General features: G+C 35.6%; 1 protein-coding gene across 1 annotated transcript in view; it reads left to right on the forward strand.

The window, feature by feature from the left end:
- Positions 1-990: 990 nt before the first annotated feature.
- LOC104462084 (adenylate kinase 9-like) overlaps positions 991-15112 on the forward strand; it is a gene marked incomplete at its 3' end in the record, with an annotated part of 17047 nt that continues 2925 nt past the window's right edge. Inside the window, exons 1-7 of the mRNA XM_010073887.1 lie at positions 991-1107; positions 3623-3686; positions 6444-6496; positions 6581-6677; positions 10510-10622; positions 13379-13552; positions 14257-14382. Coding sequence (XP_010072189.1) covers positions 991-1107; positions 3623-3686; positions 6444-6496; positions 6581-6677; positions 10510-10622; positions 13379-13552; positions 14257-14382 — 744 coding nt within the window. The remainder of the gene's footprint in view (positions 1108-3622; positions 3687-6443; positions 6497-6580; positions 6678-10509; positions 10623-13378; positions 13553-14256; positions 14383-15112) is intronic.

The following is a 15112-nucleotide window of genomic DNA, read 5'->3' on the forward strand; positions in this document are numbered from 1 at the left end:
AAGAGTGAAACTGCCTGAAACACCAGGTGAATTTCAGATGGTGAGTTTCTGTGAGGGAAACAGAGGCTTGGTTTGTGTGCAGTGGGTTTTTTAGTATCAAAATACTGTCCCCGTGGTTCAGAAGGCCTTATTCTGAAAGGGTCAGGACGTTTCAGTTTGATGTTTCAAAACAAACTTTTTCAGACTTTCATCCTGAAGTGGACTTTTTAAATTTAAAAATGACTGGGGGGGCAGGGGGTTGAGACTTAAGTGGCCCCCTAAAGAAAGCGAGGTTTTGTTTTGCCTTCTTCAAATCGTGCGTCATCCAACTTCTCAGGTTTTTGGACTCCGTTTGTTTGAAAGGCCCACCCCTATTTTGCTCTAGCTTACCTTCCTTAGAAACTGTTTTCTGTTTCATTTTGTTGCATAGTGCTGGGTGTGCCATCTCTTGCAGTCCTGGAAGAGCTGGGGTTTCTGAGGGGATTACAGAACAGATCGTGAACCATGATTTCATTCGGCAAAGCCTTACTTGTGTACCTAGCTGTGGACACAGCTGACCGTGATGGGGCTCTTCTGTGCCTGGAGCTCACAAGTGAAGCCTTAGTGGGACCATGGTCCATGTCAGGGACCAGAGCAAAGTTACAACTGTGTGGTAATAGGAACAGGAAGGAAAAGGCAATGAAACAACTACATGCTGTTTAAAAAAAGTCTACAGGCAGTTTGAGAGTCAGGAAGAAGTCATTATCAACATCCATGTCAATATCCACTGTAATGCAGCTGGGTATTGGGGGTGGTTCTGACAATCCCGTATTTTTCATGAGCAATCTTCTCTCAGTAATGGGTGCACTGTGTATATTCTCTAAATGCTTTTTGTTCTTGTAACTGCTTTTGTTACAAAGCAATTCACCTTGTAGCAGTTCTGGTTTTAAGTGTGTGCGGTTTTACACATGTGTAAGCTTCTATATTTTATAACAAGTCTTTTTATTTTTTTCTCTTAGTCTTAGATAAGTTATGGCTTCACAAGAGGAAAAACAAACTCAGCCCTTTACAGACATCTTTGATGAAGATGAAGCTGAAAAATCCTTTCTGTTGTCCAAGCCCACTTGCCTAATTGTCCTTGGAAAGCCAGTAAGATGTCTGATAGAAATTTTTTCTTCAGATATTCTGCCAACAATTTTACTTGTCCTTTCAAAATATTAGTTTAGTGACACTGCCAGAAAGATCAAAGACCTACTTTTTTATCTTTTCCACTTTGCAAAATCCTACAGAGTGTGGTAAAGATTCTGATTTCCTTTAACTTTTGGCCTGAGTGACCAGTCAGTTACATTTAGAAGTGTTATTACTGTAATTAAAAGCCACATGTTGCTCAAAAATTTCTTCTCTTTTCACATTAGGATCTGTATTGGTTTTATGTTATTTCAGTATTCTAACTGTAAAAAAACTTGACAGATTGAAGACATAAATAAGCATAAAAGAACCGTCAGATTAATGTACTGACTTACAGACATGCAATGAGATATTAAGTGTTTAAATGAACTTTGATGTAATTATGTGTCATATATTTGGGAATAACTCAAAATCCACCAAGGTGTCTGATGAGGAGATTTGTACTATGTTTTAACTATAATTCAAGGTCTCTCTTTCTCAAATAATTTGTATCCTCCTTCACTTAGAAAAAAAATGATGTTTTGTAATCAGAGACTTCTCTGATGTCTTTTTCCCAAATGCAAGACACTCTATGGGTGGTTTTACATTAGTGCATTAGTTTGCTGAAGGGGGTTCTTTTTTGGTGCAAGTTTGCCTTATGTCTCTACTGAATCTAACATGTACTTAAACACACTACTGGTGCCCTGAAAGCTGCTTTCCTCTTAAACATTGCAGTTGCCCATAAAAGGTGCCTTCAGAGCACCCCACTTCCCATGTGAACATAAGGTCCTCCAGCAGCTTGCCCTCTGCATTTCTGTGTGATTCAGTTAGGTTCCACAACAGAGCCTGAAATGGCTGTATGGAAGTCTGCTTCAGACTGCCTAGCAGGTAGAGAACTGGCAATCAACCCAAACTTCAGTGCCAGTTTACCCAGCAAATCAAGCTCCAGTCCCTCTCTGCACCACACCACATACTAATATAGAGCAATCCTATGTGGTGCAGTATGCCGGCATGTAGTCACGTGATGGTGGCAGATTATATCATGGGAAATGGCCATAGTGCTAAGGTATGACTACATTTCCTTTGTTTAAAGACTTTCAGCAGGCTGGAAGGCTCCCAGTCCCTAGTGCTTGCACAGGTCTGTATCTTCTCTTACTCCTTGTCTCCAGTTGCTGGGTAATGCTTGACTGCAAATCTTTGTATCTGACCAAATTTAGAAAGGAGGCAGGGTGGTGTTCTGCAAGTGGGTGAGAGGCAAACATCATGGTGAGACTGTATGAGGTGATAGCCAACAAACGTGCCTTATGGTCAGCATGAGACTTGAAAGAGTGCATTCAGCCCAGTAGAAAACTGCAGTGGACTGGCTCATTTAATTTTAAACACATGCCAAATTTCTAACCTTACATGAAAAAGAAAAAAAAACCTTACATTTTTTATAGTCCAAACCAGCATAAAATACTCATGAAAGACAATGCAAAAAACATATAAGAAATTAATATTCTTATCTGAAATAATTGCCTTCAGTAGCTGTTTGATATTAATACAAATCTTAACAAAGGGTTGAAATTGCACAGGCCTGGCCAAGAGGGCAGGGGATTATATATTTTATTTTTATTGTAATGTCTTTTATTTAAATAGCTGATGTGTAGAGCATCTATCTTAAATAAGACATATCTTTTAAGTTAAAAACACAGTGCCGTTAAAGCAAAACTAAATACATATATTCTTATCACTCTTGTAAGGTGTGAGTTGGCTGGAGTGTTTGCTGATACACTGTTAAATGGGAATGTGATTTATTTCTGGGTTTTTTACTATTTTTTAATCACAACATTTATCTAGGGCAAACAGACTGTCCAAAAACGTCTTCTGGTATGCCCTTGAAAAAAGGGTATAATCCTAAGGGTGGAAGATGGTGAGTTTTGCAAAATCCCATTCGAGTAGCTGTACTCTTAGAGGTCTCATTACTCATGGTTATGTTGGTTCCTCAGGATTAATGTAAGTGATAAGATATTTTGTCAGTGTCTATACCAGATTTGTGGACTAACAAGGGCAGTTTTTATGTATTCATTGTTTTACTCACATAATACTATCCCTACTTATCTTACTTGGAAACAGCTTAACAGATATGCGTCATAATTTGCTTTGAGACTGAAGATAATAAATTTCAGTCCTAAAGAGTTTCTCATAAGAATTTACAGGCAAATCATAGCTGAATTTTAGATAGAGTTACTCAGAAACAAAGTCGGTGTAATTACTTTGGAAGTAATTAACTACAAAGGACAGTAACAGTATATTAGCAATGCTAGGCAGTATGAAATAGAGGATGGTATTAAAAAGAGTGTGTGTGTTTGCCTGGTGTGCAACTCAGAGGCCCTGATCCTGATGGTAGCTTTTATTGGTTTTTATCATATGAAATATGTATCTTTATTGTGTAATATGTTTGGGGGTTTTTTTTCTTCTGCCTGTTTTTATTTTAAATGTGTATTTTTAATTTAAGGGTTGTGGAAAGAAAACATTAGCTAAGAAACTAGCACAAATATGGAAATGCATTTTCATAGAAGGTAAATATACACTATATTTGGAACATTGCATTGGCTTCTTAATATCTTTTGTTTAGAATACCCTCGCTGTTCCCTGTAATTCAAAACGACATGTTCCCAGTTTGCAGTAAAGACTACTGATACGGACAAAGTAACCATTTTACCAGAAATGCAACAGCTGAAAAATGGCCTTTTAGTTATAGAGAGGCTTAGACAATCACCTTGTTTTTGTTTTTTTTTTTTTTTCTTTTGCAGAAGGGGTATACATAACACATAATAATCAAGTTCTACTCCTAATCCTGTATGGTGATTCATGTGACCCTTCTTGTTCACATGGAGGCAACTCATTCAGCTCTAGAAACCACAGACCACAGAGATTTTCCATTACAGACCATGAAAAAAATAGGAGGCTCCTTTCTTTCTGTTTTGTAGTGCCTAATACAGGGGGGAATGTACTCCAGGAGACAGAAACATAGCTTTTGTATCAGTATAAGTAATCATGGAAGGAATGGGAGCTGGCACTTTCAGATTTCTAGAACAAAAATATCTGATGGCTTATTTCAGAAGATGTAGTTAATTTCTCCCAGCATGCATTTACCAGAATACAAGATATCATTTCATTTTCTAAACTATCCAGCTCCATTTCTGACAGTCCCTCTCATCAAAGATTTTTGAAGATCTTTAGAGTAAAACCTGTTGCTTAAAACATCTTATTCCCCATCAACACATCGCTAGATTTTTTTTTTTTTTCATTTCAAGGCATCTCAGCAAGAAAATAGGCTCCTGGGAAAAATAATTAAGTCTCTGGCAGTTTTCTTTTATACTACATTTGTCAGCAGTAACTAAAAAAAAATTAAAATCTGTAATTTTTTTGAAGCCCTGGTAATATTTTTGTAACAATGACATTATAATTCACAAATCTTGATTCATTCACTATTTTTTGTGAAAAAAGAAAACTTTTCCACCAGATTTGCCTTATCAGTTTGAAGGCTAATATAATCTTTTCAAGTAGAAGAAAAGAAAGCACATAATGGCCTTAACTATGAAGGAATTTTTGAGTGCCTCTTTGGGGACACCAAATTATAAATCTAATTTAATGGTACATATGTGTAAAGTTATTCTGATTATGAATGAACTCTTTATATATTGATTTTCATGACATATTTTCTTTTAAACATGCCCCCTAGTATTTTTTTTGTTCTAATAAAGGCCCTCTAGTGGACAGTGGAACACTTCATATTGCTGTGAATACACAGGCTTATTTATCAAATCACATATCTTTATCTTATTTTGAAGATTTTGAATTATAGTATGGTAAAATTAAGTTTTAATAAAGTGCTTTTTTTACTTATCTAAATATAGAATTTTTAATTCTTTGTCTTACCAGAAAATGAACACCTGGTCCAAAACATACATCAGATCAAAATTGGAAGGGACCTTAGGAATGTACTTAAGCCAGTCTACACTATTTGAATGTATTTAAACCATTACTAACATCTACCAAATTGTTTTTAAAAATCTCTAGGCAGTCTCTCTCTGTAACACAGTCTTTGCTATTAATAAGTTTTTCTTAAATATAAATCTCACTTATTGCATTTTTATCCTTTATTTCTAGTAGATTCAATTATTCTTTTCTTCTGTTGCTCATGATATTTCTTTTAATCTTCTTTTGTCTAATGTACCCACACGTGTACATACACACATTCCCTCAAATTTTGCTAATAGTTTTTTTCATTTTTCACATAAAAAAAAGTAAGAAAGAAGGAAATTCAGTGTACAGAAACATGAATAATGTAGCTCAGAAAGGACCTCCAGAGGTCATTGAGTCCAACCTTCCACTCAAAGCAGGGTCTGATTTTAGTTGTCTTTGTTGTTTGTTAATACGTTCCCTGCCTCAGTTTGGACCCATGGCAAATAATGCTCTTCTGAACACACCCATTCTTAGTATGAAGGATAGTATGCATGACAGTCATCACTACCAGTAGGAGCAGTTTGAAGACAGCCACTATGTTCTGGGGAGAAGGATTTTAGCTGTATAGGTAAGAGCTACCTAGTTTCAGGACTGCTCCTTGGCCTGGTTTATTAATAATATAGATGTAGCCTTAAGGGTCATTCTTGAAAACTGTCATGAGTGTATGCTTATTTCAATGGTATAGAACAGTGAAAGACTTCGAGGATCATTCTGCTATGATGTCACTGTCCACAGAGACAGAGGGCATGCCTTTGAATTTGATGGGTGTCAAATTTAGTATGTATTTACTTTTAGATAATTAGACTATGTAAGGAGTAGGTTTTCAAGGGCTTTTTTAAAAGCCCTTAAGACACACAACTGTTTTTTGTGTGTCTAAACAGTTCTTCTTCTAAAACTTGCTTTTAAAATTTGGGAAGTGTTTGAGGTCCAATACTCATCTCTGGATTACACAGCAGTAATGCTAATTGGATATAAATCTCTAGTTAAAATAATCCTGCAAGGCTGCTGTTGTGCATTTGTCTGTAATGTATATGGGGCTAAATTGTAAGGGAAAACATCTACCCAGACATTGCCAGAAGGCACGAAGTTCTGGATGGACAAATTATAATAATGGCCCTAAATGTAATGTCTATTCATTCAAAATGTTGCTTGGAGCACACATACATACTTGTATGTGTTTGTGTGAATGTATGCATCTCTGCATCTAGATGATGCACACATTCACAAATATTCTAGATGAATATTTGATATATCAAATACTTTTTAATAATTATTTTAATTTTCTTCTGTCTGACGTGCTTTCTCAGCTTTGGAAGTAATTCAAACGAATATTAATGAAGAAACAGAATTTGGGCTTAAGGTAAACATCTAATCTTCTAGTAAGTCTTGACACATTCTTGACAAATACATATTATGTAAGATTATGTTTTGCATTTTACTTTAGTGTCAAGAATTACTTTTTAAAGGTCAAAATATTCCTGAAGAGCTGGTTACAGAAATGATTCTGAAAAAGATTGAGTCACCGGAAGTTGCTCATTTTGGTAAGTATATTTATATCCTAAACTTTTTAGAATTAGCTAGCTATAATTTTTACACACTTTGCATGCAGAACTGCTCAAATATAATATATTTTGTATCAGACAGTAGCATCTTTTCTTGTGCTCCTCAGGTTGTGGAATATCCATAAACTGAGAGTGTATTTAAGGATTAATTCACCAATACGGAAGATCAGACAGTGTCATACCAATCCTATGTTGTGTTCATTTTGAGAAAATGAATTTGCCCCAAATTTTACGTGTTGCTGTGACTCTCATTCGAGAATATTATCTGGTTAGAAAATTTTTAGGATTTAAAACACAGATTTTTTTTTTTGCTTGAATAATTTTATAACAACAACAAAAATACCACCAGCAAAAAATATTTTAAACGTCTAAAATAATAAAAAAGAAGGAAAACAGATTATTTAAAATGCAAAGTATTTTTTTTCTTACAACATTTATTCCCTTTGCTTTTCATTACTGAGAGTAAATTAGATGAGAATAGTGTTGGTAGTGGTAATAATTATTCTTTTTGAGGAAAGTTTATGCTTAATGCTGTTAAGACTAGTGCTGCAGATCTTGCTAGAGACTGAACCTGCGTTCTTGAAGAGAAAACAAATATACTGCTAAGTGGAAAGAAAGTAAAAGAAAACATAATTTCTCCTTCTGGTGCTGACTTTTATTGGATATTTCCATTATAGGAGAGAGAGAGGTTTAATACCAAGAAAATATTAAGTTTCTACTGCTCTGAAAACTAGCATGCTTCTATAAGCTTTCAGTTGCAATGGTTTTTGTTCCTTCTCTACTCCAAGACTCAATAGTTTTGCAAAGGATGCAGCCTTACCTGTTGAAACCAGGCATTTAAAACAGTAGGCAGAAGACAGAGAAATATGTAAGAAATAAAAGGAGAAGATGAGGAAAAAAAAAATTGAAGGAAGAAGTAGCAGCAAAAAATGCCAGTCTCTTAATCTGTATGTCAGGACTTTAATAAAAGCCTGAAGAGATGTCTGTGTTATCTGAGTTCCCCCCTTTGAGTCAGTCTGATGATGAATGACTACAATGTGTGTACCACAGAGATCCTAGAGACTGTAAACATGACTATAACGTTGATAAAATTTTGGTTCTTGTAGCCAAACCATCTTCTGTATTACAGATGCCCAAAAGTAGCAAGGAATAAAATAACTTACATCCTCACTATTTTTCCTACCAACTAGGACTTATCTCCAGAACCAATTTTTGTTAACTGTTTTCTAGTTATAATCACTTTTTGTTTAGCAACTGTCTTAATATAATCCTTGGAAAGCTTAAGTAGGCTTTTAGTGTTGTATGAAAGGCTGAGTTTTTTACATTTTTACTTTTGCTTTTAACATTGTAAAATACAAGTTTCTAAACAGTACACACAATAAGAGATTCTTTTCAATTGTATTCTTCTGACTTAAATAATAAACACATTATGTTGGAGACTGATGTATAAGAGGTATTCAGATTTGCTAAAACAAATTATAATATTTAAAAACTGTAAGTCACTAAAAACAGGTTTGTTTTGTTTTGTTTTGTTTTGTTTTTTGCTTCTGAAGGAGGTCAGATATGAAGCTTCTAAGCTATTTCTTGAAATAAGCAGTATCTCTTTTTTGATTAACATAGGCCTAGAAGGATTGGAAAATAGCAAGCATACCTGTATGTTAGGATATTGTAGGCAAAGAAATACAGAATTATAACCTCTATGTGGCTGATATGCTTGTTTGGTTTTTTTTTCTTTAATTGGACAAGAAAACACCCAGAAGTGTGTATCATGTTAACCTAAAAAATATTTGCAAAGGAAAAGTCTATGTCATTATCACAGGGGAAAATTGCTCAATTAGCATGATTTAAATCAAATTGGGACCAAAGTAGTTTATTGATTTATTAATGGCAAGTAGTTAACTGGCAATCAGTAACTGGCAGTCAGTGAAGAGGTTCAGTGTCTGCCACACAACAAAGAAACCACAACTCTAGGCACTTGCCAAATATTAATAAACACTACAAATTTCTCAACATCTCCTTAAAACTAATTCCGATGAGTATACGCAAACTTGCATGGTTATGCATGCAAATCCTCCTCTCAAAGATGGGTGTAGGTTACAAGCACACATTCCTTTTCCTGAGAATGCATGTTCACCTGTTTAAGCACACTTTCTGTTGGAAATGTGAGTGCTCTAGCTTTGTCAGTATGTGCCAATCCTACAATCCACACACCAGTGAGAAGGCTGGACACAAGGTCCTATACGCACGCTGGAGGCGTGGGTCACTCCTTGTTTAACCCTGTTCTGTCAGTCCAGAAGTTGAAATGCAGGTTATGCGCAGTATCCAACAGGGATGCTGCTCTGTCAGCCTAGACAGAAGGCTGTGATGCTGGCACATCAAACATGATTTGGCTACTGTTCTTTTACCTTGTTGTCCCTCTAACGTGTCTTTCCCCAGTCACAAATGTTAATACTTCTTTAATATTTCTTTTCCAAATTACTCCTTCTCTTCTCAAAAGTTTCTTGGTAATGCCCTGGTTACTACTTGATCTGGTTGATAGTTGTCTTGTGTCATCATTGTTAGTCTCCCCGCATTATGGTTTTGGGGGCAAACACCCTTTCAGACAACAAACAGTTTGGGATGATCTTTTCCCATGTTACACTCCCATTCCTCTCACATCAGCTGTTGTTATCCAGGATGTGTTTATAAGCAGAGGCTGTGCAGACTCCCCACATCTCACTACCAGTTAGAATTCTCTGAAGATACCAACAGCTTAGAATCCAGGATTTTCATTTCCTAGAGGAATGACTATTATGGTCCCTCTTGCTTATCCTCTTCTATAATTTTTTTATCTATGCATAGTAGCTCCCCAAAGAAGGAGTCATCTTCAGTCCCAGTACCTCTTGCAAAGACTGCTGCTGTGTTTTTATGCTGCATAGACTTGCATTTAAATGTTATCACCATTTCTCTAAGGGAATATTCTCATTTTAAGGCTAAACAAGTCCACCTGATTCTTGTTTAGTCTCTCATTCTGGCCTCATGAATATTGAGTTCCTTGCTGTACAGTAGTTCTTACTGCACTGCATGCAGCCATTAGTAGTTACAGTACTTTCCTAGGAACTTGAAGCCACGAGTTCATCTGTGTGTCTGAGCACTCTAATACTAGGAAAAGGGTATTATTACCACTGTGCTTGTCATATATGGTCAGTGTCTGTTTGCCAAAGAGGACTCAGCATTGTGACTCCTGAGTGAATGGATGCTTACCAAGTTGGGTGCCTCAGTGTGCATCCCGTGTGCATAGAGCCTCCTTTTGGGAGGATTTCACATGCAGGAGCACTATGTACCCCAGAGAGGAGTTCGGGCTCCCTTTATTCTCCATAGAAACAAAGACCTTTAAAGGGTGTATAAAAAGCCTAGACTCCTAGTTTAAATGCCTTGTATCATCAAGTGAATACTTTTTGCAGTGCCTTTTAGAAAATATTTTAGTGGCAAAAATGGTCACTAAAAACTTGTTACTTTTTAAGTACCACATGTCTGAGCTAGGCACATGAAGCAGATGGTCTGAATATGATCTTTAATGTCTACATATTTCCTATATTTCTTAACTGAGTTAACAGACTTCAAGAGTCCCATATCAAGTTGAAAACAACACACTTTTTTGTCTGTATTTCATCTGAAGTAGACGTGGATGCACAGTTTTTTTTAATAGTATTATGTCATGTACACGGTTTAAAATTGTGCCACTAAGTAGATGTATTATTTAAAGGAGATAACTAGTTCTATATTTGACATAACCTTCTAAAAGATATATTTAATAAAATGTATTTGGCAGGTTATGTTCTCAGTGGATTTCCTTCACTCTCAGAGGAATACATGACGGTTTCACAACAAATAGAGAAAATAAAAAATCTAAAATTGAAACCGGATATCCTGATTAACATTAAGGTAATGACATCTTCAGTAACTTGCTAGTCATTTTCCTAATTATTGGTAGACTCAAATGCTTAATAAGTCAAAGGATAATATTTTCCCCTGTGCATTTGAGTACAGTATTTTTTGAGGAATAATAATTTGTTCTCTTTTATATTGGAACAGAATTACACTAGTTTGTTCCATTATAGGCATTGCTTATATAAAATAATGAACATTTCCTAAAACTTCAGTAGGAGTTACAGTCTTTGCACCTCTACCAATTAGAAGATAGAGGCTTTCAAGAAAACTTTAAATAACATGATTATTGTGTGATTTTGGATACATGTACATCTGCCATTCATGTATTTCAGGAAGAAACTTTTCACATATGGAAGTTAGAAAGCAAATTGTTTTATTTTTATACTCACTAATGGTGAAACTGCTTCTTAGTCATTATTAATTTACAAATCTCAATTTCTTCATGAGCAGTGATATGGGATACCAGATACTTTACGAAAGTGACTCTAATATAACCAGACTCTTCAGACATCAGGCCAACTGGTTTGGCAGAAGACAGCTAACCTGTCTTGTTAGTCAGAATGCAATGGCAATGGCCAAACTGCTGGCTGCAAAAGGCTCTAGGCCTCATTCTCCAGCTTGTGCCCAGCATAATGAAAAATTGTGAATGCCTACTTCAAACTCCTTTTTATGCTCATGGAAAGATCTTAAAACATGAGACAAACATATTTTTGTGCTGCTTTTCAAGCAGTTTTTGTTTTTTCAGCTACAGAAAGTTAATTTTGTTTTAATACCTGATAATGAGAAATCACAGTTCTTGAGAATATATGTTGTATAGTTTTATATGCAACAGTACAAATAGAAGAGTGATACTAACTACACTAGAAAGAAAACAGAATTCTTGATTTCATGCCGTTACATCATCATCTCCTCTGGGAAGAAGACTGAGACTAAATGCTCATTAAAATCCTTGCCCCAAAGTCAGATGAATAATTTTGGCTTTGATTTCAGTGGTTCAAGCTGTTTTCACAGATGTGTCAGAATTGTAAACATTTTCATAATATCAAAAAGAAAGGAAGAAGGGAGATTCTAGATAACTCTGGGAATAATGAAGTACTGTTATTAGCAGACCAATTTAAAGAAATTTTGTCTCTCGAAGAAAAAGGACAGAAAATGCACCTTTGAAACAAGAACCATATCTAAACAAATTTCTCCTCCCTATTTCTAAATGTGCTGTTATACAGCAGTCATGTCAGCTGTATGACTCACCATAGAAATACCTTCAAGTATTGTGATACTTCAAGGGATACCTCAGGAAACGAGTGTACTGTGCTTATTGCTAGCAGTATGATCCCAAAATGAGTGTAGTGTGCCTGTTGCTAGCAATGATATCTCAAAAGCTCTGTATTTTCTGTAGAAATCAATTCTCCATTTCTGTAACAGTTTGACATGAACAACTACAATACTTTCTTCTTACCTCAGGTTTTTCTTATATGGTTGAAGGGCAGGTGTTAGTGAAGTTAGAAAGGAAGAATGATTGTTTACTTTTTTAATTATTATTTACTTCTGAATGATTATTTACTTTTGCCCCACCCCCAACTCTGTAGTAGAATTTTAAGATACCCATCTTAAGACCTGTTGGAGATCTGGGGACTCCAAGTGTGTATTAATGCAAGTGCAATTTAGGACAGGTCAGATACAAGCTTTATTAGCTGTGATCATAGTAAGCAAACATTCAGACAGTGTCTTCCCCTTTGCTGCCCTGTTCTCTGCTAAGTGACTGCAGAGACCCAACCAGTTGCTTCTTTCAAAAAAAAAAAAAAGAAAAAAAGAAAGAAGGAGGTGAGGAAAAGCAATCCTTTCAATGTTAACAAAGTCAAGTATCCATCCCTGGAATGGCTGGACTCCTTAACTAGCTGGCTAACAGCCACAGTTATAAGAAGGAATCAAACAGAACATAATGTGACAACGTAGAAAGAAGGCTCTCAGAGCCTGTAGGAGTGGCACACCCAGTAATATCTTAGCTTGGAAGAGGGGAGGTGGAAACAGTCACAGACTGTTAGCTTTTAGTTGAAAGGAATGGTTTAGTTAGGGTAATGTTTTAGTTAAGATGTTTAGTTAGGAATCTTTTAGTTAGAATAAACTTCTTAGGCGGACCTCTCAGATCTTAAATATTAATAATTTTACCACTACAGACCACATCCAGATTTATCTGTGTTTAATGTTAAACTATATTCATGTCTGTAGGGCTTTTTAGGGAAAGTCTGTTGCTTACTCTCACAGAGCTCCAAACTGCTGAATTCCTTTCGCCTCTGACACAATGGCACTATGCTTTTGGGTAATAGTAGAGCTCTGAAAGGTCGGGGCATGTGGTAAAACTGATTTAATCTTGCTCAAGTCCAAGCCACTTTGGCATTAATTGCAAGAGCAATCACAAGCCTGTCTGCAGAATACTTTTATCCATAAACTACACCTACACTTGTTATACTACAAGGTATAATTTGCATAGTAAAATGTGCTCAAGTAGTGGCTACACTCCTGATATGGAATGTAACTTGCTGATGAGAAAAAACTATGCAAGAGTTTAAGTCTTTCTTTAATATTTGCTGCTTTTGAAAATTTTGTGTTTACTCAGAATGTTATTGGAGTAGTTTATTAATCCAAGTATTTGCCATACTGACTCCTACCCCCTATTCTGCAGTTTCAGGAAAAACAATATTGTTATAGGAGTACGATAAACACACAATTTCCTTTTAATTATTCCTTGCTAGTGTTCGGATTATGACTTATGCCAAAGAATATCAGGACAAAGGCAACACCCTGATTCAGGGCAGGTATATCAGAGGAACCAGTGGGATCCTGATGTTATTAAAAAACATAAGAAAGAGAAAGATAAGCATGAAGAAAAGAATGAAGAAGAAGAAGAAGAAGAGCAGGAAGAAGAGGTAAATATTGCTAATTTCTAAACAGTGCAAAGTAATGTAGTGCACTCTAGACAAAGTAGAAAAAATTCCAATATTCTAAAATATCACGATACTACTTCATAAATTAATTTTGCTCAACTTCAATCTTAATTCAGTTTCTGTTCTGCTTTAAGAAATGTGCGGTAATACTTAAATGGTAGGTTTAAATGACAGCAAATGGTGAATATTGTGTAGCTTAACCTGGATTCAGTCTCTAACTCAGAAGTCACTGAACTGTTTCTTGCCATAAGTTAAAAGGGTGTATCAGGAGAATGCTGACTCTATACTGTCTGTTTCTTGGTCTAAGCAAGTAAGAGAGTTCTTAATTTTTGTATATTGTAGCAAGTTTTACTAGTATTTGCAGGACAATAGCTTGCTTTTTGGTTTTGGTGTTAGACTGCTACAAATAGATTTTCCTTTTTTTCATTAAGGTATAAACTTTGAATTCAGGTTGAATTGTTCTGGTTTATAATGCTGGCCAGAGACTTATCAATGCAACTTATAGGCATATTCCTGTCCTTTTGCAGAAAGTACTCTTCATCAGGGTAGGATCACAGTCAGCAATCACTGGACTAATACTCATTGCAATACTCTGGAAAGCTACTTTATTTCCCTTTGAGTAAAGACAAAAATTAATTTAGCACATTATTTCTGTATCTTGAAATATTTAACTTTTCATTCTGCAGACTGCAGAAGATCCACTTAAGATGTCAGAATTTTTGAATCAGTTAGTGCAGAGGCCTGAAGATATTATTGAAAATGCAGAGGAAAGAATTGGAACATATAAGGACATAATGCTACGTCCTATAGAAGTAAGAAAAAGCAAAATAATTTGATTATGCATAACAAAAGATTTTTTAAAATATCTTGCACTGTTTTCTTTTTTTTGTTGTTTGAGATTTATTGTATGGAGGTAGGTACAAGACATGCTACAACATATCCCCAAGCTCTGAAATTCATACTGAAATCAATGATACAAAGTTGTCATCTGTAGGGGTTATTTCTACTCTGGAGTCAGGATACAGTAATCCACTTTGAGTTCTAAAAGTTAAATCATAGCTGCCACCATGGATGCTTCCTAAATCTGGGAAGTGAAGTACCTGAAGAGCCCAGTATCATTACCATTACCAAACTCCATTCTGGCATGCAATCCTATAAGAAATGTGCTCTTTGCATCCATTACGTTCCAGGCCAGTAGGTTCCCTTCCTCACCTGCTTTGTTCTTTGTTGCCTGCATATTTACACATGCAATAATTAGTCCATCAGTTTGCTTTATCACCTGTTTGATTTCTGCAGCTGTGACATTGTTTTTTTTCTTTCCTTCTTGTGTTCACAGAAGTTGGATTTACTATGTAGCTTTTTTTTTTTTTTCAAAAAAAAAAAAAAAAACAAAAAACAAACAGAACAGGTCCAGGGCAATAATTCATTCTTTTATTTCTTTTTTTTTTTTTTTTTTAATTTTTATTTTCCTGGTACAAGCAACTGCAAAAGCCTCATGTTTGCTGCACACTTGACAATTACTGTTTATTTATGTCCTTCAAT

The sequence above is a fragment of the Pterocles gutturalis genome, unplaced genomic scaffold (assembly GCF_000699245.1).
Source record: "Pterocles gutturalis isolate BGI_N339 unplaced genomic scaffold, ASM69924v1 scaffold29051, whole genome shotgun sequence".
Lineage (NCBI taxonomy): Eukaryota > Metazoa > Chordata > Aves > Pterocliformes > Pteroclidae > Pterocles > Pterocles gutturalis.